Source organism: Epinephelus lanceolatus, chromosome 3 (genome assembly GCF_041903045.1).
Source record: "Epinephelus lanceolatus isolate andai-2023 chromosome 3, ASM4190304v1, whole genome shotgun sequence".
NCBI classification, from domain to species: Eukaryota; Metazoa; Chordata; class Actinopteri; order Perciformes; family Serranidae; genus Epinephelus; species Epinephelus lanceolatus.
In genome coordinates, this window is record NC_135736.1 from 36665392 (window position 1) to 36693260 (window position 27869).

General features: G+C 40.1%; 1 protein-coding gene across 2 annotated transcripts; it reads right to left on the reverse strand.

Annotated features, from left to right (window-relative positions):
• Positions 1 to 213: 213 nt before the first annotated feature.
• galnt7 (UDP-N-acetyl-alpha-D-galactosamine: polypeptide N-acetylgalactosaminyltransferase 7) lies at positions 214 to 27648 on the reverse strand. Of its 2 annotated transcripts, none has more exons than XM_033624047.2 (15): positions 26834 to 27648; positions 23195 to 23306; positions 21091 to 21409; positions 18727 to 18893; positions 17163 to 17293; positions 16900 to 16979; positions 14546 to 14728; positions 11591 to 11708; positions 11345 to 11467; positions 8341 to 8456; positions 6709 to 6811; positions 6478 to 6576; positions 6001 to 6129; positions 5773 to 5803; positions 214 to 4164 (listed from the first exon to the last, which is right to left on the reverse strand). In XM_033624047.2, the coding sequence occupies exons 1-15, from the start codon at positions 26954 to 26956 to the stop codon at positions 4058 to 4060; spliced, it is 1941 nt and encodes a 646-aa protein (XP_033479938.1). In that variant the 5' UTR covers positions 26957 to 27648; the 3' UTR covers positions 214 to 4057. The 2 variants fall into 2 exon arrangements, with proteins under 2 accessions (XP_033479938.1, XP_033479937.1); XM_033624046.2 differs by lacking the exon at positions 14546 to 14728 and adding an exon at positions 14101 to 14283 and having other exon boundaries at positions 26834 to 27642.
• Between the last annotated feature and the right edge of the window lie 221 nt (positions 27649 to 27869).

The following is a 27869-nucleotide window of genomic DNA, read 5'->3' on the forward strand; positions in this document are numbered from 1 at the left end:
ATGTACTTCTCCAAAGAGTCATATTTGTAATGTTGTCAGACACTCATAACAACAATCTGTGGCATAAACAAGCACTTTAAAGGCCTTTGCACACTGAGTCAGTTTTTTTCGTCCAAAATTGTCGCACGTCCCATCTGTGTCCAGCCTTGCCCCAGCACCATCTCAAGGTGCAGTTTATTTCCCTGCAATCACAATAACAAGAGCACACAGTGGTAGTAGTAAAAATCAGGTCTTTTATTTGCTCCGTCACCCACCACTCAGTCCATATTATTAAATTTCTGCTATAAGTTAGATATTTACAACATCATTCAAGGCCCTTCAGAAAATGCATCGTGATCGTCTTTACAAAGAAAATCTATTTACATTGTACAAAACATTGCATACATGATCATCCATACACCAGACCCTCTTCCCCTTTAACATACCAAAAAAGCACCCACATTTTCTTCATTCGCCGTTTCCCCCACCACACGTGTATTTCTCACTGGTTTCACTCCCCAGCCCAACAACCCAGTGTTTGTTTGTTTTTTCATTTTCAGACAGGCAGTTACTAAAGTCACAGACAACTGGTCAGCTACTGAATTACTCATCAAGACTGTCAGTAAGGCAGGCAGTTCACAAGTCCTCAGTCTGTTCTTAAAGATGTGCTCACCACACATGGGACAAGTTTTCCGTGTCGGCTTTCTCCCAGAAAGCCATTTTCTGACAGAAATCTATTCATTTTAACCCAAAACACAACATTTTTTTTTAACCAATAACCAATAAATCTCTTTCTGGCAGAAAGCCCTCTGGGAAAACTTCTCCCAACTGTGAGCTCACCGTAACGTATTTAAGTTCCTCTAAAGCATCTCAGTGTCTGTAGGAAGTGATGAGAATGAATTCAAGCCTATGGAAATTAATAGAAGTAAAAGATAACCAATCAAATTGAACAACAGAAAGTCAAGTCACTTATATTCATGCTACTGTGCATTTGAAGCATCTTCTAGATGGGATGGTTTCAGTCATGGCACTGGGAATGCACTTAGAGATGGTTTAGAGAATCTAACGCTGTATGAAGCTTTATGTATATTTTCATCTTCATAAGTTTCTTTTTGTCCTGGTCAAGCTTTTAATAACAGTGTGGTGAATTAAATTCTTCTAATTCATTAGTCAAATTAAAGGGACAGTTCACCCTCAAATCAAAAATACATATTTGTTCTCTTACCTGTAGTGCTATTCATCAATCTAGATTGTTTAGGTGTGAGTTGCAGAGTGTTGGAGATACCGGCTGTAGAGATTTCTGCCTTCTCTCAAATATAATGGAACTAGTTGGCACTCGATTTGTGGTGCTTGAAGCGCTGACAAAATACATTTGACAAACTCAACAGCAATGTGTCTTTCCATAAATCATGAGCTTTGGCTTTACGTCTCAGATGATATACTCATACACAGGGAGCTGGAATTAAACATCTCTAAAACCAGGTCAAATCATGGGTATGCCCAGCTTAAGAGGAAAAATATGTATAATTAATTTTTGGGGTGAACTGTCCCTTTAAGCCTGTTAGATTACTGTATTATCTTCAACCTAACAGTGTCCCTTTATCAGTGACACTAAAAGCGCCTTTCACAGAGTGTGGAGTGCAAATGTGAAGAACAAACACATACAGTTCAATATTAGAATATGTCAGTGTCAGTTTGAGCCTGTTCAGCATGTGCCTATAGGAGCGTTACGTACATCTCTCTCTGGACAGCCTCTCCACCTTTGTCAGGTTTGGCTCCGGAGGAAAGTTCATGTAGTTTGACTGGCATGACGAAATTGGCGTGTTGGCTCTTTAGGAAGCAGATGACTGAACAGGGCCGAGCAGAAACAGTTTGTCATCTCTACATGTTGATTGTTTACATAGATAAAACAAGCCACGACTTTCACGCTCATGTTTGTCGCTGTGACACCACCGAGTCAACCACTTTCACGTGATTCCTCTGTGACAAAGATTTGGCTCACCTGAGTGTTCTTTCTTTGACAGATCCAATAAATGCTTAGTTTTTGACATCCTATTTTATCGCACGACTCCAGCCTAAATGCCGTCTTAAAGTGATAGTTCGGATTTTTGAAGTGTGGCTGCATGAGATACTTATCGATAGTCAGTGTATTACATAGAGTAGATGGCGGTTGGCACGCTCCGTTTGTAGGACCAGATGGCACTGGCACACCAGAAGCAAATCTTATTTTAGCCACTTAAATAAAGGCATACCTACAAATGTCAGCATCAGTTAAAGCAGACACTATATTAAGATTTTTTTCACTGCTTTACCTTGCTGTCAGACAGCCCTTTCATTTAGCACTACATTTTCCCAACCATATAACTTTAATATTCTTACGCAAAAGCACAATGCAACGGTTTGTAAGGAGACAACAAATATAATAACACAAAAAAAATCCGGGACGATTATGGCAGCAACAATGAAATACCCTCACTGTGGAGACAAAATTATAACTTTACGAACCAGAGTATACAAAAGGAAGAACGTCTGCGGAGGGAGACTGAATAGGCCGATAAAGAGAGTGAAGAGAAACTTCAGTGGGAACGGGAGGCCCATAAAGAGCAGAAGCAGAAAGCAGAAGCTCACTGAACTGTAAAATGCATGCTTACTGATCTAAAAAGCTACTGCTGTCTGGACATGGTTATACAACAACCTCAGGATCTTTGTGACTCAGAGGATTCCAGTGCTTCACGTTTTACTGGCTATTTGGCAAGTTTAAATTTATTTGTAGGTATTTAGTGTAATCTTACCCGATAGTTCAGTACAGCAGTGCTCCTCACAAAATGTCTCTTGCTCATTTAGTGGTGGTTTTACATAATGATCGAGAGAAATGTTACCGCAAATGCTGAGGTGTCTCAGTCTTGCAGGTGGAGTGTTAACGTCTATATTCAGTGCAACTAGTCACAGCTGTTTTCAACTGTTTGTTTGAACAGCTCCGAAAAACAAGCTCACACCATCTTTGAAAAGTTGTTTCAGTCGGATCGCGCAACAGCACTCTCTGATCTGAACAGCTGACCTGCAGCGTTATACAGTGCATAGTACAGTTTCGCACTTTTGCACAGGAAGATGGAAGTAATTCGGTTGAGAAAATGTAGCGCCAAAGGAACGGGCTCTCTGACAGCAAGGTGAAGTGGTTAAAATACTGTAAATATAGCATCCTCTTAGAATGATTTTGATGTTTATAGGTAGGCCTTTTTTTATTATATATATTTTTTTTATTTCAACATTTTCATCCGCAGAAATTCATTGCTGTTCGTCTGGGGTGCAAGTCCTATCTGGTTCTCCAAACAGGGAGCACGCTGACTGCCAACTACTGTACGTGATACATTGACTCTGGAAAAGTACCTCACACAGCCCCACTTCAATAAACCCAAACTATCCCCTTTATCTTACTTGTATATGACAGCAAGCATTACACCAGCCAGCGTATGTACAGACACGTCACCTGGCTAAACGCGCTGATGTTTCATTGAATCCTTCACCAACTTAAAGGACTCTTTGGTAGGTGAGCTAATCAGTTTGACTGAAAAGGTCTAATAAGAGTGCGACTGTTCAATAGTCAGTGCTGATGTGATTAATTTCAGAAATCAATGCAGTGGTTTAGAAAAGACCTGAGAGCCCAAAAAGAACCAATAGAGAGACACAGTGTAAACAAAACCACAATGAAAGACAGAGATGGCGCCCAACATGTCTTCAGTTCAGTGTTCAGGTGATTTGGAGGACGAGCAACTTCAGGCTCCACACAAACCAGTTCTTCTTCTACCATCTGGAGTGTCTATGTGTCTGTATAATGCATGACTGTGTGAACCAACAGCACCAACCAACGGTTTTGGGTTGAAGCTGGTGATACTCAGTATCTTTAAACTGACACTGAGTGGCTCATATCAAAACATTATTTCTTTAAAGGACAGTATCAGCTTGATGTATCTGTAAACTCATAGTATGGATGTGTTTCTTGGTGTGGGCGTGTCCTCATACAGTCAACATGTTCCTCTCCGAGCTCCCAGTGGTTTTCTTTGTGCGTGCTGCTCAGTCTTCAGACAGCCACTATGTTGTTCATCTCCCACTTCTGAGTGGTTTTACTGGTGTCACAGTCTGATATGAAGACCTTGTGGAGCAGGTCGGAGCGGTCCAGACATTTCCCTGTTAGGAGAGGACAGATGAACATCACTATGAGTGTTGTTACAGGAATTCAGAAGCCACTCCTCCGAAATGGATTCCTGGAATTGAACTTTATCCAATTAGAGTTTGTGGTCCAACGTGGATCTGTTCAGAGTTACTCAACTTGGGAACATTTGAGCTGATCTAATTTAAGGCAATGTGATTGTGATGTTCTGACTCAAAGTGGAGCTCTGAGGCTTGTTACAGTATTCCACAGCAGCTACATATAAACATGCCTTCAAAAGGGCAATAATCATGTGACTAAGGACTTTTGAGGCAGTTGTCTACTGTGCTTTGTTGCTGAACATGCAGGTGGTTCACTGACTGACACACACACCGTGAGTTATAGTAGTGGTGGACTTAGAGAGTTCAGTTACCCCCGTTTTCTTTCAACCGAGCCACAGCTGCAAGCCTAATCACCATGCAGAAGGAAGCGCACATCTACTGCTAGCTCAAATAGCACCTTGCAGCTAGCTAATGTTACAGCTCAGCTAAAGAGAACTCCATTGATGTTTACTTCTCACACTGTCACAAGTCTGAGCCTCTTGTCTATGAGCATATTCAGAGTTTTACTTTGTATGTTTTCATATATTTTTGCTGTTGTCACAGTCCTCGTCTCATCATCTCAAAATCACCTTTTTTGGATTCTTCTTTCACCATGGAAACATGAGTATTAAACAAAGTTTTCTTCACAGATTCAAGGTAACATGCGATGAGTAATTGATATATAAATAGTCGTTTGTGGAAGAAGTATTTCCTTTAACTACACACAGGCTAAAAATCCTGCTTGAGCTGCCATCTAGTGGTGGCTGATCAGATGGCAGTTTTTTGCAACTGTACAAACCAAACCCTAAGTACAGACCATATTAAGAATACTGTGACACCATCAGTGACTGGTTGAGTGTGTGCAGGCTACGGTAGAATTTTTTAAAAGCCTTCTTTTAAATTAAAGGGATACTTTGCTGATTTTTCAATCAGTTCTGTATCATAACAATGTGGGTAGTATGTGACAATTAACTGTGGTAAACTTCTCTCCATCTTACCAACACCCAGATCTCCCTGCTCATCTCAGCTGAAATCAGATTGTTTTAGGGCTGTTGCTCAAACCACAGACTGTACTTTAACATTTTCGTATGCCCGCCACCAACACAGAGTATAGAAGCAGATCGATAAAGTGACCTGCCTCTCTTTCTCTTAAACTCAGACCAAACTCAGATCAAACTGTAAAACTAAGCAGCACTGATAAAATATAAACCAAGATTCTGTTACTGTATTGCCTGCACTATTTAGCTTTAGTGCCTACTGCTAGTTGCAGGTTTTCTACCCCTTGAGCAAAAGCAAATGCCACAGCCCTTTTCCTCTGTTTTCTCTGGTCATGCAGCACCTATTTAAAAAATAATTGTGTCCTTCTACTTCATTGACAGCCCAGTTTTATGAAAAGACCATCTTTCATGCTGTAAAATAAGTCTTTCTTTAAGGCCTCCTAATCTTCCTTCCACCGGTGACATGATGAGTGTCACTGGTGACAATGAATCCCTTTGTGAAAAATATATAAAAACTGTTGTCTTAAAAAATCGTGCAGATATTTACCTGTTGGTACATGGGTGAACCGATGGAGATTCTGTACAGGCAGAAGAAAAGAGAAAGACAGAGAAATAGGGTGAATTCTTTATTCCAGCACTTTCTACTTTCTGTCTCAGACTCATCAGTGTGCTCTCATCCTTTCCTCTTTGCACACAGTGGTGAGTAGAGCAACGTCAAATACGAGCACTGAGGAGTGAATCTTTTGTTTTTATCAGTTGTGTGTATGTGTGTCACCTTGAAGTACTTCCACTCAGTGTGCTGGTTCTGATCACAGTGTGTGATGATGACAGCTGAGTTATCACTCCCTCTGGTCAGGCACTGGTCGTACTGCATCAGCTGGTTGGCTTCATTGATACGGAACAACTACACACACACACACACACACACACACACACACAGAAAGATAGAGAATTTACACCAAGCTAAATAACACATCATGTAACCCCAAACAACAACTACTAATGTACAAGAATTAGTTCTGAGAGTTAAAATCAAGAAGGAAAATTGCCAAAATTACAAAACACCTGATAGAGCATGGCGAGTTAAGACAGAATAACGTCACTGAGTGACATGGAGTCCAACAGGCTGTTGCATATTAAGCTCATCAAAAACCAGACCAAACCAGATCCAGATCTCCATCTGCAGGTCTCTGCAGGCAACTAAAGCAACACACCACATGAGGCACAGTGTGGGTGTGTGTGTGTTGATTACCTGGTTGCCACCCATCCTGTGGCACGGTCCTATTTCCACATTGCCTCCATTGGTGTGTCCCATACTGTCAATACAGTAACTTGTCTCAAAGCCTCGGATCTACACACACATGGAAATGATACACACACACACACATAACGTTATGGCACAGTGTATTACTCATATATTAACAACCATGACAGAAACAGTGTGTGTGTGTGTGTGTGTGTGTGTGTGTGTGTGTGTACCTACCTCTCCCCATTCTACATTTTTAGGGGGCAGAGGGTAATGCAGGGGAATGTCATACGCTATTTCCTCCATGAACCACTTGAAGCTCTTGCATCGATGTTCCTCCCTGACAACAAACAGCAAACAAGCTATTAATAACTTGTTAACTTACAGTTTCACTGTGAGATGCTACATAATGTTTTCATTTCATAACCAGTTCTAAAAAAGAGGAACTTCATGACCTTTCAGCTTATTTCAGATGTTGAATTTTAGAGCAAAAGACCTCCTTTTAAATGCATAAATAAATGAATAATGGCTATAATGCATATGTGGTGCATGGGTCGTGGTACTCGGACAGTGAGTATGGCAACTCCTGCCTTTTTATCCATTATCCAATAGATTTGAAATCCTGTTCAACCAAGTATGCAAGGAGACCTGTACATCTGTTCTGGGTTGACTGTGTAGCTGGTTGCACCAACAAGGATTAATTAAATCTAAGATTAGTTCCAATTGGAGTTTAGTAAAACTAGGTTTAAAATGAGTAAATCCAGGTTTAAAACTAAGCAAAGTTGTGTTGCACAATTAAACTCTATCTCCATTTAGTTAATGAAGTTTATTGATGTAAACCAAAATTAAATAGAATTTAATCAATATGGAGATGATTGCTTACTCAAATTGAAATAAATAAATACATAACTTTCTGCATACTGCAGGAACCTAATAAATAGGCTGTAAAAGAGGGGTGGATACCGTTAACTTTTGGCTGCTCTGTATCCGTTAATCAACATGTAGAATTGTTTGCTAGCTAGTTAAAAAGTTGGTCTGTTAGCCTGTCGCAACTCATGATGGCTCAGCTGAGAGGCTCGGATTTCTCCCCCTTTGAGAAAAACTTGTTGGTCGAATTAATAAAGTAATATGGCCAAATAATACAAGACAGGAGCACAGGAAAAAAGAGACTGTCTGGCAGCAACTGGCAAACAGTTTTAACAGAAAACGACATATTCAGCATGATAAAACTCAGTTGGGCTGAATTTGACCCTGAACTTTCTTCAAGGAACCTGATTATTTTGCTCTATCCATTTAAAAAAGGCAGCCATTTCAAAAGTTTAACCTCCTCAAATGTAAGTTTAAAGTTAATACTAGATCACATTTCAAATTAGAGTTTCAATGTTTGTAGCAACAGAATGAGTAAAAACTAAAAAGACATTTGAAGAGGTTTAAACTGAATCTTTCTTAATTGTAAGCTCGTTTTAAAGTTTGGTGCAACATGATTTAAGTTAACCAATGATTTCATTTAAAAATTAATCCTTGCAGGTGAAACTCAGCCTGTATGCGTTCACATTTTGTCTTTGTCCGTTTTGACTCTGACGAAGAAACAGTGGTGTTAAAACGTTAGACTGTTTGCACAGTTTAAGGCTGCAAATCGATCAGTGTGCTCCAGCCCTCTAAAGTTTGCTCTAAATTGGCTGTTAGTGGACTTTTCTTTTTGTGTCATCTCTCAACTGTCAACGTTTGTCTGGGGCAGCCTTAAACTCAGACAGTGTACAGGAGCAGAGATGTGGAAAGGTCTGATCAAGTAAAACAAAAGAATGAAAGTGTAAAGATTCATCAGTTATAAATACAAAGTGTGCATATGTTGTTGTATGTGTGTTGTACCTGAAGTGTTTCAGCTCACTGATGTCTCCGTAGGCTAGAGTGAGAGTTTCTGGACGACTGGCGTAGAAGTAGTCCTTATATTCATCCCACCATACCTCCACCACACGAACATAGTTCTGTACACATACACACACAGTATTATGCTTCATATGACACAAATAATAATTATTTGTTTGGGTTGATAATCAGTTTAACAGCTTGTGTGATTTTATGGAAGTCTACACAAAGATCTGTAACACATGAATCAAAGTCACATTTAGAAACTAATGTTAATGGAACTGTGCTTTACAAAGAGTAAACAATAGTACTTCTTGTGCAAGACTAAGTATAATACAGTTCAAAGTTCTACATCGAGCTCACTTCTCCAAGGCAAGATTAGCTAAGTTGTACCCTGATTCAGATGCAAGTTGTGACAGGTGCCAGAACAGTCCAGCCAACTTGACTCATATGTTCTGGTCATGCCCTGCTCTGACAACTTACTGGTCTATGATTTTCAAATTTCTATCTGAAGCACTTAATACTGATTTCCAACCCAATGCAGCAGCAGCCATATTTGGAATCACAGTCGGCCAATACTCTGTATTTAGGAAAAGCCACAAAAATATTATTGCCTTCACGACGTTGCTCGCTCGCAGGAGAATTTTATTACACTGGAAATCAAAACACCCCCCTAAAGTGTCTTTGTGGTTAAGCGACTTGATGCTCTTCATACAGTTAGTGAAGATTAAATATTCACTTAGGGGATCTAGTGACAAATTCTTCTCCATCTGGAACCCAGTTTTGACACATTTAAGTAAACTCAAAACTTTGCCTGATGCCCTGTAATAAAATTTCCCAATTCAAGATATTTAATGATATAGAGTACAGTAGTTCTAAGCACAGTTTCACTAATAGAACTGGTAAAGTGTATTTATTTATTTATTTATTCTCTTCTCCTTCCCATGTCCTCTGTTGTGATTTCTTCCTTACACCCCCCCTCTTTTTATTTTATTTATTTATTTTCCTTCTCTCTCCCTCCTCTATTGAAAGTCACTTTATATCTTTGTCAGGGCTCAAATGGTTTTGGTAGTCTATTAATCTTTGCCTTACATTCCAATTGTGTATAATGTCCCTAAGGAATAATTACTGTGTACAATATAGTGTACTTATATTACTCTTGCACTGGTGCAAGCTTGTATGACCGGACAGTAGTGAATAAGCATGAACATGGTGGCGGTGTGTGTGGCTAATCGTGGCCTCTCATGTATCGGTGTATGTTTATGTATGTGTATGTACTGTGTGTGGGCACATGGACTTATTGGCTTGTCTGTATACATATACTCTCTTTTCTTGTGCTTCTGTAGTTGGGTGCTCTCCAGGTTAGGGTGGGTGGGTTGTTCGTTTGGAGTGGGAGAAAAGGAAAAATGGAAAAATCATTCCAAGTACTTACTATGTTAAGTATATACTTACTGTATTTTTGTACTTGTTTGGATTTCCAAATAAAAAATATTTAGAAACTAATGTTAATTAATTCGTTTTCTGACCAATTTCAGATTGAAGGCATCATTTTATTTTCCTGTTATGACTTTTACAATTTATCCTGTACTGTGAAGCTGCCTGGATCAGTCAGTATTACAATATGAGCGCTGTAAACTAAATCACTAATTAGCTTTTAAACATTTAATGACTGTTAAACAACAAGTCGAGCAGGTACAGTTAGTATGTGGTATGCAAACAGGTAATTCAGGGAATGTCTGCATCCAATTTGGAGCCAAATGTGGTAGTGGAAATGACGCTTGTGCACATATACCCATCTCACTGTAAAGGAAGGAATCTCTGTCCCTCTGTCTGTCTTTGTGTAACTCAACAACTGTTCATCTACTTCACATTTCGCAGGTGTATTGCTGGGGACCCAAAGATGCGCAGTCACATTTGGTGCAGTTTGGACACGCAACACGTTCAATATTAATCAACTTTGAATATACAGAGAGTCAAGCACGTCATGTTCATGTTTCTGATTGCGAGTAGCTGTTACTTGACCTCCCAACACCAACAGCATTACCGCCAGCAAAATACCTCCAATAATTAAAGCCATGCTTTACTTTATAACCGCAATAATTATGTCAAAACAACAGCTATCATGCCAACTTGGAAATGAATTCCTCTGCTGAGTGTATTTCACCAATGTTAGGGATTTGGAGCCCCAGGTAAACACCATCTTGCTTTACTTTCCACACTTTCTCTAACTGGAAATAATGGTCTTCCTAAGGGTAGGACAAGTTCTCAAAACATTATCATTTTCTGAATTAAAACTATTAATCATGAAGAGTAAAACTATGGATACCTGCATTCAAATTTTTACTGAAAGTGAAAGCATGACAGAAAGGCATCATCAGCTCAATGTACTAAAATGTATTAATGTCTGTTTAAGGTGGTGCTTTGAACTCTAATATAATGCTGGATAGTTTAATGAATAATAATGCAACATATTTTAACTGTCGTATTTTGTGAGTAAAATCTGAATCTGCAACATAACCAGTAACATATCTCTGTCAGGTGAATGTGGTAGTACAACATTTTCCTCTGAAGTACAAGTAAAAGTACAAAACAGGTAAGTTGTATACCATTAAGTTGCATATTTTTAAGGTGTTTTTGGGGCCTCTTTATTTCTTGGTACAGCAAGTTATAATAGTCACATAAGTCAATATTTTTCAATATTTCAATATTTTCATCTAAACATCACAATACATCTTTAGCTGTTTGGGGCTACTGCGCAGGACCTAAAGAAGTGCAGTGTTGAGTGTGAAACTGTCTGAGGAGTCAAGAAAGCTGTGAGCAGCAATACTACAGGTCGAGCAATCGCTTCGTTCCAAATGGGCACTGAACTAGTTTCCACAATGATGTGTAAAACAGAACCATGCTTACACATAGCTTTATAAATCTGATTTAAATACATTTTGGTTGTGAATCTACACAGAGTTTTATGCATCTGGCTCCTTGTGTTTCAAAGTGTGAGCCACCATACCTTCAGGGTGGGTGATGACCCAACATGTGCAGGTGGAGGGTTGCCTTGCCATCCCTGTAGTCTGTAGATATGGCCCACACGAGAACAGGGTACAAAGAGCAGCTGGCCACCACACTGCCAGATCTACATAAACATACAGGAATTTAGAAAAATATAAAAAGGTGAATATTGCTTTGAACCCTTTTAAATGATGTGTGTGTTGCTATTTAGCCTCAGTGTGTATAAACCAGTCTATTCCATGTGTACCTTGTATGATATTTCAAAATTCTCTCCTCCCCATATCTGCAGTCCAGGATCATACAGACCCAGCTCAAAGAAGAAGTCTCTCTCTATAGCAAAGAGACCACCTGCCATGGCTGGAGACCTACAGGTATGAAGACAGACACGCACGTCCAGAAACAGACACAAGCTCAAACAACATTACTCGTCACACTTAACTTACTCTGTTAAAATAATCACATCATCTATTCTTTTGAAGTTGGTCTGAAAATCACAAACTGTTAACGCTGTGTAAATATTGGCAGGTGCAATAAAGCCCAGTTGGTCAGTTACTGTATTAATAACAACAATGAGAACACAGAACGTAACATCAGACTGACAGAGAAGCAAAGAAATTAGTGAAAGCAAAAGTAGAGAAAAAAGTGTGACAGCATGGCAGGACGAAATGAAAAAGCAATTAGGAAAGGTGGGGGTGATGGTGCCCCGGTCCGAACCCAATTCACACCAGAAGCTCCCGGACAAAGACACGACAACATGTCCCAACACAGACTCATTACTCCCTCTTCCCTACAAAGACATAATCCTTTAAAGGCCATGTGGTTCAAGTGGGCTAAAAAGAAAAGGTAGATTCACAGACTCCCCAAAAAACAGGACATACTTTGCTAAGTTATCCATTAACAAGTTACAGCAAAAACCATCAGAGAGTCAGACTAAGAGAAGGAGGAGTAAATTCCAATATATTTAACAAACTGGGCCAACAACACACCAATGAACTCCCAACAGTAGAAACACTGAAGCACACAGGTGGTCAGTTGACAGGACAGTACCTCCCCATCAGAGGAGTTAGATGGTTTTGGTTTAGTTGGTTAGTTATGATACGCAGTAAGAGTTAGACTCAGTAAAATATCTGATGTATTTAAAGTTTTCCAAATGTAAATATCTGCAGAACTAGTATTAAATATCAGCTGATGATACATTATAACTGTTCTCAAAGGGAAACTTCAGTGTTTTTCAGCCTGGACCCTATTTTCCCATGTTTTTGTGTCTAAGGGTGCTTTCACACCTGCCCTGTTTGGGTCGCTTCAATCGAATTCAAGTTCGTTTCCCCCCTAAGCGCAGTTTGTTTGGGCAGGTGTGAACACAACCATCGCACTCATTACGACTAGACCAAGACTTTCTTGAAGAGGTGGTCTTGGTCAGGTTACCAAAGAACTCTGGTGTGGTTTGTTTGTGGTAAGAACGTGTTCCAACCGCAATCCGAACCAGCTGTAGTCACATTACCCATTGTTTGGGTTAAACATGAGCATTTTACAGTCCTGGAGGATTATTAATGTGCACCTCCTCCTGTACTGCCTTAATATGCACATTCAGCACATCCAATGCATCAAAACATTGTTTTCTAGTTGGAGCCGCGCCTCGTTTTCAAACTGTATGGTTTGACTAAAATGAACAATGACAGCAATATAGTCCACGATGACCAGCGCTAAAATCAACCTGCGTAGTTGTCCCTCCATTGTGACATTAGAAAGTGTCATGTTCATCTTGAAAGTGTAGTCATCTTCAATGTTTTGTTTACTTACTGGATTTTCCCCGCATGGAAATTCTGACCAATCAAGAGCTGCTTTCTCGTGCAAGGCATTTAATCTGGTCCGCTTGTGAATGCTGCCGTGAGAACACATACCAACTCTAGGCAATTATGTAACTTAGGTCCCTGATTCGGACCAAAACAAGCAAACTCTAGGTCTGAAAACACCCTTGGTCTCTACTGGACCAATTTCCAAAGTTGTTGGTCCCATGAGTCACTAAGAGACCAGCTGCAAAACAGGCTACAATGTAATCACTACAGGCAACTGTGCTCTGTCAGTTTACGTCTGTTAAACATGCTTTTTTTTGTCACCGACAGGCTCAGATTGTTATTCTGAGTGTCTAACAGTATTTAAATTAAATGTCAATACTCTTCACTTGTTTCCGTCTGTTTTGTGTCCAAATCTCACAAACATATTGTTCCGTTTACTGTTTACGGTTAAAAACTCCTTGTTGTTGCCTTAAATAGCAGTAAACTTTTGTGTTTGGTACAGTTTGTGTTCACACCTGACAGCTATGTGCAGAATACACGAACCACACTCGGGACCACCTATTCAAGCAGACTCGGGCATGGATCAGCATACCATGGTGGTTGCTGTACACAGTGTTCATACAAACTGTACTTTAAGGTCAAGTGTACTCAGATCTGGGCCCAGGTCCCTGACATAAAAGCCCCCTCAGGCACAAGAACATGGGAAAATAGGGTCCAGGTTGAAAAATACTGCAGTTCCCCTTTAATATTCCTGTTTTTAAGGTTAATTTAGGTAGTTTTACTGAGATGAGTCTGTATTTATACCAGTTGGATTAGAATTAGAATTTCTTCACAAGTAAGTTGAGGTAGTGATAGTCTTAATGTCAGACATATCATAAGCTTCTGTCCTGGTTAGCTGGGATATGTTTGTCTTCTGTGTCGACACTGTCCAGATTAGTCAGGAGGCATTGGTTTTCTGTACCTATATGGCTCAGTGCGAGTTTTTCTGCTTTGTTTTTCTTTGTCTCCCAGAGGAACTCTCTTCCAGAGCATGCTCCAATCCCAGGCTCCTCTAGCAAAGCCATCCTCGTCTCCTCCGCCCTGGGGCTCGATGGTGTACTTCTGGCCGTGGATAGAATCGATCAGAGGCACCGTACACACCGTTCTGACAGAGTGGAGTTGGGGCCATGCATACAAGATACATGGGGTGGGGGGGTGGGGGTGGGGGTGCACACGAAAGGAAATAAAAACAGGCAAGTGCGGACAGCAGTGCCGGTAAAAACACGAAGACATCGGGTGGGGTGTCAAAGACCAAGACAGAGCAAGACACAGTGGAGGAGAGGACAGGTGGGGTGAAGGGATGGGAGATGGAGACACAAACAGAACAGGGATGAGTGTTAGCATGCTGGCTGCTGTGGTGTGTGTACCGGTAGGGCTGGGTGGTATGTTTTCTCTTGGCCTTCTCTCTCTGGCTAAGCGGTACTCTCTTCCAGAGCAGGCTCCAATCCCATGCTCCTCTAGCCAGGCCGTCCTCATCTCCACCCTGCTGGGGCTCCATAGTGTACTCATTACCGTCTATATAGTCTATCAGTGGTACTGTACATACTGTCCTACACGCACACACAAAAGACACACACAAACCTTTGTCTGTATTGGGCTGTGATGAATACCTTAATATTGATTTTGCGATGATATCGTAGGGTTGACTATTGGTGCTTTCACAAAATATTTACACAATTAGCTTTTGATAAATAATTATCAGTCATGTGGATATAAAGACAAATAATAGAACAGCTAGAACAATTTGGTAAGTTCAGAAAATGACATCACTTTACGGTAATGCAGCCTTTAAAACCAGGAAAAGACAACACTTAAGATATTACTGTAAACAAAATCTAAGACGCTATCTAGTGTCATATCATGATTTAAATATAATATCGATATATTGCCCAGGACATAAATATTCTGTGTGTATGCAGTGGTGAATAAAGTATTCAGATCCTTTATTTAGTTAAAAATACTAACACCATACTGTGAAAATACTCAAAGTAAAAGTCTTGATTAAAAACCTTAAGTATGTTAACTTCATCAGTAAAATGTACTTAAAGTCCTAAAAATAGTCACTGTGCAGTAAAATGTTCCCTGGCAGTATTTTACTATTATATCTGATGGTTTTGGATTACTATTACTGCTGCATTAATGTGTGTGTTGAGTTTTACCACTGTAGATGTTTAAAGTTGTGCTTATTTAACCCCTTCATATAATGTTGGGTAGTATAATTTACAGCAATGCATCATATTCTATAAGAGCAACATTTTTTGTAGGCGGCAGTCCTGTGAGAACCATGAATCTTTTCATGATGTCAGAAAAACAGCTGTTCTCAGCTTTATGATGATTCATTTCTCCACTGATTCAGGAGGGTTTTTAAAGAGTTCATTTGGCTTAAGAAGCAGGGGAATTTTCTCAACACATAAAGGAACACTTCATCCGTCAGTTTATCACAAAAACTAAAAATTGACACATTTGGAAAAGTAACTAAACCTGTCAGATAAATGTAGTGCCATAAAAGAACAATATTTCCCTCTGATAGTTACATTCAACCGCTGTATGCATGGTACAGAATCCTGCAGCAACAGTGTTTTAGTAAACTGTGGCAGGTTTGACTGCCTGAACAGGAATGCCCAAAATCACCCACCCCAAATTTGTTTTCAAACATTTCGTTCTCCTGGCCTAGTGAGATGTTTTAAGAAAAAAGCAGATTTAATGTTGTGATAAGAATGGACACAACCTCAGAAACTTTCTCTGAGTAAAACATCTGGAGCAACGGATGGCGATGTAGACATCTGTAAAATACCATGAATCTATAAATCGACATCACTTGATCAGGATGGAGAAGAAATGCAGAATAGTGATAATTTTGTTTCTGAACAGGCTGATTTAGTTAAGAATAAAGGTAAGAACACAGATCTGGATATCTGAGTAATCTTGCATGTCACTGGCAAAGATCAAAAAAGCAGGAAAACATATGGAGCATCAACATCCACCCACGCAGCGCACAAACTACCACTGCGGCCTCATTGTATTCCACCCTCACTGCTGTTTGTTTGTTTAACTGGTGAAACTTGTAAGATCAATCATTCTACCTCTCACAGCAGCACACAAAGAACTCATGTTTGGAGAGAGTAACCTTGACCCCTCAGGTGTACTCTGGAGTGAAAGTGTTCAAAGCAAATATTTAATTATTTACCCAAAAGGTTTAAAAAGGTTGAGTACAATGACCTTGCATAGAAATATTGACTGTTGCGAGTATTTTCGTTCTCGTATTGGTCACTTCCACAATGAATGGGGTTGTGTGTAACAAATAAAAACATACAATCAAAAAGGGTTTTCACCCCTTCAAGTAGTGATGACCTGATCAAGTTTTTATCCCCCGATCAGGAGTCCTCTGTATAGCTCAATATACCCAGTCCCTGATCAGTTAAAAAAACGTCTTGATTGTCCCCAATCCGATCTATGAGACAGGTTTGGGACATCCCTTCCTTCAGGCATTTAACACATTCAAGTCATTGGCCACAGATAGTGCCTGTGGGCAGATTACACACAGCCTAATAAAATGACAAATTTAACTATATGAATGAATTTACCACACCAGTTTAATTAATCATGCATCAAAACACAAAGCTTTCTTCCAGATGTCTTCACTGACCAAAGCCTTGAATCATCTGTCACCTCCCAAGATGCTAAAACACACTGAACAGGTGTGAGTGTGTGTGTGTGTTACCTGTCTTTTGAAATCGGAGCAACCAGTGGAGCATACCAGTTGATTCCAACCTCACAATGAGCATCCAGGTAGATAAGCACCTAAAAAACAACCACACAAACACTTAGTCTCAGTCTGATCAATATTACTAACTGTTGAGTAGTGTTTTACTCCTAGTATAAAGTTGAGAGCAGTTTTATAAACTAACATATTTTTCACACAGTAGTTGTGGCAGGAGCAGCAGCAGCATCAACAGCAGCAGTAGCAGTAAGATCATATCATACCTGTCCTTTAGTGGCCTTCTTGGCTCCTATACTCCTGGCCTGGATCAGTCCTTCCCTCTTGTCATTTCTGAAGAGTTTCACAAGACCATTCCACTGCTTGATGTAGTCCTCCAAACGCTCCTTCAGATGGGCTAAACACACACACACACGGAACTGATTTTCAATATTACATTTTACACAATAACATGTCTATGTGTAAACCACTAACAGAGGTACTTGTTTGACACCTGACATTATTTGAGGATTTAATAAAGTGAGTTCAGCTTTCATCTTTGAACAGAATCAATGTATCTTTGCTCTTCCCACCATCTTGGCACTGTTGCAGTGTTACATTACATCTCATATATCCATGACAGTCCAGTCTCCATCAATTAAACAGTAGCAAGCTCTACTCTGAACTCTGATTAGATGGTGCTGGATTTTTTTTCTGTTACTGAATCTCATGCTCCATATGAGAATGACAGCGTAAATGCTTTTTTCGGTTTGCATGTCCACCGCCAATAGGAATGCTGAAGTGACGTTCTGCAAGGCGGTCAGCAGGACTTCACTGTCGTTTCGTTCTTGTTTTCTTTATTTATTTTGTTACGAGCTGTCATTTGTGTTTTGTGTTGTCAGCTGTTTACATGTCTAATGGACTTCTAAAAATGGCGGTTGCTTGCGCTACATTGGCTCAAGTGTTCGACCAATCGACATACACTTACGTTACGAAGATTCCTCTTGTGCCAGGAGAGTTCCTACTACTGAAATGCTAAAAAAGTCACTCAAAATGCCATTCAAAATGATCATTCCTTAGTTCCTGTGCTGAGGAAACAATAAAAGGAGTGTTTTTTTGTTTGTTTTTTTACATCGATGAAAATGTTCCTTAAGTCCACAAACGTTTTAAAGGCCCAGACACACCAAACCAAACAGAGAGCTATCAGTGGTGAAAGCCCCCCGCTGCATTGCCTAACTTTGCCTGTGTGTCTGCCAGAAAGTTGCACATGAAGACACAGCAAAGACTTAAACCGCTGGCAAACCTGCACGTACAGTCCACATTTGTGTGAGAGGAAATGATTATACAAATTTAGCATAATGTCATATGAGTAGGGTGCAAAGCGGCAGCGAACAGCTAGCTCGGACTCATAGGCACTAACATGTAGGCACTACTGAATTGTCTACCACAACATCAAACAGAGAAGCTCGGGTTACAACACAGTGAGAGAGAGTATGACTTTATCCTCTGCTCAGGATGCCATTACTCCACTATATCTTTACATAGCAAATAGTGGTTCACTATTATATTAATGCTCTGGATGTACAGTTCCTTTAACAATCAAGGTGCACAGAATGAAAAATATCTTGTGTTTGCACCCTGTAACAATCACAACCTTGCTACAAAATGTGACTTCACCATGGTGACAGTCAGCTATTTATCCAGACACTGGAGCTAAGGGAGCTCTCTTTAGTCTTGTTACTTATTTTTGTGCATTGATGCTGGATTGTCCAAGAGATAATCACAGTGCAACTAAGATTACATTTTTCTCCAACCCTTATAGTTCATGTGAGGAAAATGATGAAAGCTCACCTTTGTTGCTGAAGTCATCTATCATGACTATCTCAGCCAGGTACCTCCTGGGAGTCCTCTTGATGACACTGTGGACGGTTCTCATCAGCGTGGACCAGCCTTCATTGTGGAAGACTATGATCACACTGGAGGTCATCAGTCTGTCATCATAATGCCAGTATTTACACCTGGAGGGGTGGGACAGAGTGCTAAATGCAGATCAGTTACATTCATGTCATAGGTTCCCTGCTAGGAATGTTGCTACTATCTCTCCAGTGCAGCTTCACCTCACTCAATGACATTAAGTCATTATATCCACATTACTGATTATTATTCATTAAAAATCTCATTGTGTAAACATTTTGTGAAAGTATCAATAGTCAACCCTACAATATCGTACTAATTTGTACTTAAACATGCTGTGGAACTGTTTTGCTTTGCTCCTTCATTGACTACAGCACAGCATTTGATACAGTATGGAGACATGCACGCTTGTTAAAACTGCAGAAAGCATTTATTAATGGTAGACTGTTTAATGTCATTGAGAAGCTAAACAGCCATATTAAGTCCTGTGTTTTTGCCAAATTTAATTTTTATTGTTATCTTGACTGGGGTCAGACCAGGTGAAAACCTGTCCCGGCAATTATTTGCACAATTTATCCACGATCGGGAGGAATTTCTGGTACAAAATAGATGCTAACTGGCCACATGTGGGGACATCAAGATAGGAAGTTATATTATAACTCATGGTATTAACATATACACCTGATACTATCATTATGGGTACAACAAAAGAAGGACTTCAAAAGGCAACTGATAAAATGTGTTATTTTTGTAGATAATGGACGTTCAGTGTAGATAACAGTAAAACTAAAGTTACAGTATTTGCTCACCAGATGAGGAACTAGAAATTGTACATAGTTTTAAATATATCACTATTTTATTTCAGTGTAATCGCTCATTTAAAATTGCTGTCAAGGAACTTCTTAAACATTCACTTCTCCACATTGTTTGTGATAAGATAAAACACACCAATGGCAGTGCAGCTCACACAAGTTTTTATGGTACCACACATATGGACACACCCTTCAGCAGACGTCTCCTCCTCTATGTCAAATACAATGAAGGAGTATCTGACCATTAATTTGTACTGCAGTTTCTTGTTGTGTTCACTTGTGGATTCTTCATTGTCTAAAATACAGCATGTCCACTGCTGTTGCCACTGTCTGTAGGGTGTAGAGTATGTTGATCCAAGAATCTAAAGCAACAACAATCCAATGAAAACAGTGCGTAACTGAGGAAGTGGGGTTTCTGATGTGTTATCATGTGACTGTATTTTCTCTGTTTGTTGCTGGATGTTACATTGAAGGCAACAGTAAAATATACAGCTGAGGAACGGCTTATGTTAGAGCATCTGAAACCACTGGGTGGGACTGACATAATGGCAAACATGGTGCATCCGTGATGTGGTAATGTAAAGGACTGGCTCAACACACAGTGTGTAATCTTCATCTGTCAGAATGGTTAAAGGCTGCTTGTTTAGTGGGGTGTGTATGAGTAATGCCTTACTGCCTTGTGTGTGTGTGTGTGTGCATGTGCTTGCGTGTGTGTGTGTGTGTGTGTTTACTTTAAAGGCAAGTCCATCCAGTATTTTAAAACATTTAATCCAGATCAAAACCATCCGGGTTTTGTAATCCCTGTTTTTGCTACCCCAGGCAAAATTGGAGGTTTACGTCTGTGTTAATGAATACTTTAACCAACAAATGGACGTCTACCCGAAGACTGGAACTCTAGATTCTGTAATCCAGATCTTGTGGTATCTGGATCAAAAAGATCCAATCTGAAAATTCTTTGAAAAACCAAGACAAACCTACAAGATCAATTTTATCTGAGAGAGCAAAAAAGGGATTACACAAGTCAGATCATTCTGATCTAGATTAAATGCCTTAAAATACCGGGCCCAGGTGTGTGAGCTGGTTTATTACATTAACATGTGGAAAACCATAAAGTACGTAATTCTTCTTCACTTGACAGAATCACTGTCATTTCTCAAAGACCGTATTTTACAAATCTGGGCCAGCTTGCTTTGAGGTGTTCACCTACTTCAACTAAACATGCAGACAGCCCAGAGCGACAGAAATTATCCTACCATTGTGTTTGCTTTCATTTGTTTGTAAAGACTTTGGCTTGTGGGATCTGGAAGAGAAGATTAAACTGTTCCTTCAAGACACACTGAATGCTGCCAAGTGTAGTGCTCAGTTAATACATACATTCAATATCAGGATTAGCTTGCCCTAACAGTGATATAAGGCTGATTACAGTTAAACAATACAGTGAGTAACAGAGGTGGCAGAACCTGTAGTCAGCATAAACAGCAGTACTCACTCTTCGTGGCGAAGATCACTGATGGATCTGTCCAGTGAGATCATGTCACTTGCCACCATGTTGAAGCCAAACTCCTTGATGGACGCCTGGATGGAGTCTTTGTACTCCGGACCCAGGACAAAAGGCTTGGCGACCTCCCCAGGACCGTTGGGGACCCCATGAGGCTCAGGTTCCTTGGGCTCAAAGTTACCCAGGATACCTTTCTTCAGGATGGGGCTGGTGTAGGCTTGTGTGTGGGGTTTGAATGTCACATACTGCTGCTGGATCACCTGCTTCTGGTTGGGCTGCTGGTCAGGGTTCTGGGGGTTGTTGGCCCCTCCTGGAGGTGACAACCAGAAACCAAAGATGACACAATATCAAAAACACAAATTCTAATAAAGCTGTATCCAAAAAAACTAATATATAAATATCTAAAAATGTAATATACATTACTACTACTAATCACTCTTCAATAGTAATAATATTACTTAACTTAACACTCCCTGTCAGCAGTAATTCATTACACTACTTTTTATACTACTTTTCCGTTACGGAGCAACGGAAGGAAGGATGGAGAGTCACTCGTGAAGCAACATTTCACCCACCACATATTCAGTCACAAGCTTTATCACTGTAGCCTGCAGCTGACACTGAGTAAAATCCAGTTTGAGATGTTTAGCCAGTGAAGGGCTACAGCCGACCTCTGCAGCTGAGGAGGGCTCACCTTTGGTGGGATGTATTTCCCAGAGCTTCTTGTTGCTGTGCTGTCAGTTATAGTAACTGAGGTGTTTCAGACCTCAGAGGTTTGAGGACGTGTGTTTTGTAGTGGAAAGAGTTTTAGTTCAACCACCTGCAGCAACAGTGTTCTTGTTGTCTTTCTTCCTGGCAAAATCAAAGTGATTGGAATATTTCCAGCTGCTAAGGTAAGCTTTTCCAACTAGCTTTGTGATGTGCCTGCGCAGCCCAACAATTACCAAAATGAGTTTGCTGGCATGACTGTTGCATTTCAAGTCAGTAGTAATGTGCTAACAAAAATAACGATGTAATGAATTGTTTGGTTTTGGACTAATTGTAATATTATTACTGAAATTCTATTAGTAATTAGTTACACTATTCGTTACTGGAAAAATTAATGTTAGTACTGTAATGCGCTACTGCCCAACACGCTTGATACCACCTAGAATCTATAGCTCCAGGGAAAGCAGGTCCCTTCTGCTGTTTGAGTGTCTAAGCGTACTGTTCTTCATTTTAAAATGTATTTACACAAATTTTTTGGCTTGACTACAACAGCGGGACTAGCCCTATGAACGCAAAAGTCCAAAGGTGTGTCCGTTAACATGCTAATTATTACATTAATCCCATATGTGAGATTTTTCAGTATGTTCTGAAACCTTAGTATGAAACAAACATGAATTGCATACTATTGACACCAAAATATTACAGCATGCAAACACTTGACACTACGCCTGCATAAAATCCCAAAATGCAATGCGGTAGACGACAATATTCATAACGGACAGCCACCAAGACAGCTTTCTGATGTATTAACGCTTCAATTTAAGTGTAAGTATAAGATTTTACTGTGCTCGGCATAATGAGAAGTAGTTTTGAAATCATTTTTAAATTATTGGTAGAACTGAAGGTGAAACTGGTTACCATGGTTACATGTCAGCAAGAAGACTCTGAGAATTAATTTGATCAAATGTGGTGAAATGTCCTAACTTTTGAAAATGTATTATGTAATAATCAGAGTTGTAAAGATATGCCCTCATACTAACTTCCATTATCCTAATCCTCTGTGAGACAATGCATGTATTACTGTAACAAAATATTGTAACCCCCTTTTCGTCTGTTTAGTAAATTCAACCGTTTCCAGACCTGCTCTGGGTTCTGTGTTCACTACCCTGCATTTACTCTTCGATAATCTGTTTTTGATAAAGTGTGCAGCAGCATAACTACCTTGCAAATACTTCTTGCTCGTAAAAGTCACACAAAGAAAACTTGTGTATTAGTACATGGAAAATAGCAGAGGTCACCTTTACGCCTGCACTTGCTCAGTAAAAGCCTGAGTCTTTTCAGGAGCCGGGTTTGTTTATGGGCTGTTGAAAATGGAGCTGTGACTCACCATGTTTGAGTCTAATGGAGCTGAGGTCGACCTCCACCCCTTCCACATGAGGCCAGGGCACCACAGGCTTAAACTGGTCTGCTAAGTCTCCTTTGGGCAGCACACCTTCATCCTGCATTGAGGGATATGACGGAGGGTGTTAGACATTACACAGATGCACATTAATACAGTCGTCGAGCATGCTGGGACAAACAAATGAAAAATAATAAACAAATACATGATTTAATATGGCTTTGGACTAACCTTAGGTCTAGTGACAGTGAGTAGGATACAACACAGCAGGTACATGTTTCATTTGGGAAGATTAATTGGAGTTGGTAAGAGCCTGTCAAAAGTAATCACTAACAGAGATGGGTGAATGCAAGCTATTTAATTCTCTGTGGGTTTGCCATTATGAGCTTTTAAAACTAATTTTGCCAGATTTTTTGGAATTTTCAAACCAATGCATTTACAAGTGGGGCTCCATTTTGTTTGTTTTTATGCATGCACACATGGACACATGACACGCACAAGCACATAGGTGACGTGACGCACATTTCTGCCAATGTTTTTTTCACTATTCCACTGATCTACAGTTGTGCTTTTACAGGTAGCTGAGTCATATTTGACCCCTTGATTACAATGAAACTGAAACATAGAAAAGCACCAATTGATTGAATTGAAATATACCGAAAATGTTCACCAACCATAGCTAATGTAATGAAATCTTAAATTGATTCATAAAGCAGCACTAAGAGGGACATGAGTGGACAGACAGAAGTGCTGTTGCAGATCTCGGTGAGGACAAACTTCCAAGTTTCAAAAACAGTTTACCTGTGTATTCAATACAGAGTCATGTTCAAGTCACTTTCAGAGGGATTAATATTTATCATGATGCCGTGATCAAACATTAACCAGCCACTCAACTTCACTCATCACTCTGCTGTGTTTATCCAAGGCCAATTACAGGCGGTAGCGTGTAACAGATAACAAGTTCCCTGCCCTAAAGATTCCACATCATGACATTAGAAAGAAGCAGCCTGAAAGAACTGAGTATACTATTGTACTCTCTTCATGGATTTTCTTTTATGTTCTTTGTGCTGATGTGAACATTTTCAATTACACCCACACAAATCAAACTGCCGTTGGAGCTGATGAAATTTCACAAATACCAAGAGTTCAACTTGATAATACAAGGTGTAGATCCAGAAGGCCAACAAATTATAAAGAGAACAAATGAGTTAAAATAATGCTGGGTATGAAAAAATCAGCACACATTATGCGCTTAACAAGTAATTGAAACACTTGATAAATGATATTTTCGTAAATTATGTTAATTTGAGAACATATGTAAAGAAGACAGGGGCAGCTTGTTGACACACTTTTACTCTAAATGCATCTATAACCTCTTACACTGCCTCTTCAAGGCGGGAATTTCATGTCCTTATGCCACCTCGCCGTTCTGTATAAAAGGTACAATCAGAGTTGTCTTGACTTTAAGCTGGCAAAGGAGGCAGTAACAGCACTAAATCAATGTCTGTGTAAAAGGGACAGACAGCAGTGCAGGGTTACGAATGGGACGAGTGTGACTTTTGACAGCATATTATGTAGGCAATCCATCGGCAGGAAATCAAAGAAGTATGTTAATACCACATCTCCATACCAGTTTAATAGAAATAGGAGAAAGCCTAGTGTGAGTAAAGATGAAAAAGTCTAATTAATGCAGAGGTGTACTTTAAAAGCTTGCGTCCTTCACCTCACTGGTGGCATCATACCTGCGGAAACACTGTAGTTATTTCTTCAGTATCGAACACAACCCCACTGTAAAGTATGCTTGCTAAATAAGTAGGCGGTGCTGCTCAATGTTAATATGTTGTAAGTTTTACGTTAACTTAGAGCAAGTGTGTTTTGTTTTATGATAACAGCATTTTTTGGATTGAGTTAAAGGAACAGTGTGTAAGGTACAAGGAGATTTAGTGCCATCTGGTGGTACGGATTGCGGATTGCAAGCAGCAGAAACTTCACCCAGTTAGAATTCCTTCAGTGTTCATTGTTCAGGACGTTTTTATTGGAAGCCATTTTATCTGCAGAGGTCATTTCCTCTCCAAAATAACTGGTGAAACCTGTAAAAACACTGATTAAAGCTGTTTCACAGTACAAAATCAGTGTTTTAACAATGCTGCTTGTCACAGAGGGGCTGCCAACTAGAGAAGCAGATGCAAAAATGCAAATGGCCCTATCTAGACGTTTTAATGTGAGTGGAATTATCTGCGGAGGTCTCTTTCTCTCCAAAACAAGCGGACCCAATTATTTTAACTGGTAAAAACACTGGAAAAAGCAGCTTGGTGTTACAAATGTTTTTCCAACGCTGTTTGGCTCATCTCAGATGGACTGATAGACCAGCACCTGCTTATGTATGCTCACCTTTTTTTGTCTAACAACTTAAGATCCGGCCATTCAAGGTTTTTACTGTGTGCCTAATTATCCACAGAGGTCTCTTCCTCTCCAAAACAAATGCATCCCGGTGACTTATTGCAGTAAAAACACTAAAACAACTATCTGTTCTGGGCTACTGTAGAAACATGGCGGTGCAACATGGAGATCTCTGTTGACAAGAACCTGCTCCCTGTCGATATAAACGGCTTCCTATGGTAATAAGAGCATAATAATTCCTATTTCAAGTAACACTTAAGAAAACATACTTCTTATATTCCATTTCTGCCAATATATCTACCTAAATCCTACACACTGGACCTTAAAGACTATTAAACTGTGCAACTCACTGTATGTTAGGATTATTTAACTATAATGTGATTTGAGTATCCTACCTATGCTGGTAGCACGAGATGATTTAGACATTGATATGCTATCCAAAGTACCTCAATATATACCAACTGGTTGTGTCCACGGCTGCATACCGATAATTCCTAATCCTTTTGCAATTCATGTCTTGAAGTAGATGTTATCAAGTGTGACGCATTTACTGTGCCAAAAACAAGAGCTAAAACATAATTTGATGGTCTAATTGATCTTGTAGAAAGTTATATCATGTCATATACTTGCTGTATGATAATACCAAAGTAAAACTATGTTATGGACAGTTTCTAAACTAGAAAGCAGGAATTTTGGGACAGGCATACCTGCAGTAATGTCAACTTTAAGTTCCGCCTTGGGCACACGACACCAGTATGGCGAGATATGCGGACATGTATCCTGGAATGACTGTGTTGAGATTTAGGAAGGTAGCTTAACGGTGACAGTAACGTGTGAATACAGGTGACGTTACAAGGACGTTACAAGGATGCAACTGTACATCAAAATATGTGAATTCACCACAATAAGTAAAGAGGCAGCTAGCGTTAGTAGCTAGCTAGGAACAAATCTCCATGACAACCAATGTATTAGAGCCAGCAAACACCTGAATGAAAGCGTGCTCTCGTGTCGCTATATTAAGAGTGATATTTTTAATATTAAAGACACGCAATCTGCTCCTACGACCCCGCTGCCTCCATTACTCATCACCCACACACTTGTAACTCATTTTACATAGCTACGTGTGTTACACACCTCGACGTGTTGGGTTGGAGTTATGCTAACACTGATAACTGTTAGTTCCCTCTTAGACACTTCAGGTTAACTCGACTGCTGTTGTCAACTCACCCGTTTTCCAAAGGGGTTGTCGTCGTTGGGCTTCGGTGACAGAGAAGACCAGAGCAACACCAACCCAAGAAAAGTCCCAATGACGAGCAAACTCCGTAGCAGAAACCCTACTTTCAGCCTCATCTTAGAAACTCTTCCCCGGTAGCCAGGCTGCCGACAGCTAGCTAGCTAAACTAGATTAGCTGCTACTGCTCCTAGCAAGGGGGCTAACCGGCTGGCAGGAGAGGCAGGCGGCGGCTAACAACTACTTCGCTGCTGATGTTGCAAGTTTGAACTGCAAGGCTTGTACTAACTCGACAGGCGGTGGCGCGACCGTGGCTTTCAAGCTAAAATGATATTTTGTAATCCAACAGGCTGATGGAAACGGCTCCTTATCCCTGTCTCCTTCTTGACAGTTGGTCTCTGTGACCTGCTACTGCTGACACTGCTCCAGTGTAGCAGCCCCCCGCAGTGTAGTTCTGCCCAGCTGAGAGAGGCTCACGCCTTTAGCATTAAATAGCTCACCTCACACAAGCAATAATGTTGCCTGATGTATTAATTAGTCTGTAATGTTGTCACCACATTTCTAACATCCAAATTTTAAGTACTCAAAATGTGTCTCACATAGCTCAGGCTCACTCATGGACTCATGCGTATCAAACAGGTTTAGTGGGTGTTGGGTGACAGAGACAAGAGGTCTGTCTGGTTTTTCAAACCTCATATGTTGGGTGACGCGTGGATCAATTATTTAAAGGGCTGTGGCTCCTTACTCAATGCCACGTCATATACAGATGCAGAAATAAAAACTCTAAGGTCTCATGTAGTGAGGGAGAAGCAGCAAGTGATAATTGGAATGGACACAAATTAATATATATATGGGGGAAATGATATTACAGAAATGAAATCAAAGCCGAAGAACAATAAGATTAGTGCTGATAAGTGCTGTCTCTTTGAAAATGGTTGTCAATTTAAACACATCTGAAGACTGCATGGACAGACCCAGCCAACATTTGTGTGGGTCCAATGTGGGTAGTCAGTGGGCTGAAAAATGGGCACC

Coding starts and splice junctions, on each gene's coding strand:
- galnt7 (XM_033624047.2), bottom strand. CDS start 26,956: ATGAGGCTGAAAGTAGGGTTTCTGCTACGGAGTTTGCTCGTCATTGGG. Junction 6,812..8,340: donor AGTGAGCTGAAACACTTCAG/GTACAACACACA, acceptor GTTTGTTGTCAG/GGAGGAACATCGATGCAAGA. Junction 5,804..6,000: donor CTGAGTGGAAGTACTTCAAG/GTGACACACATA, acceptor CTGCCTGTACAG/AATCTCCATCGGTTCACCCA.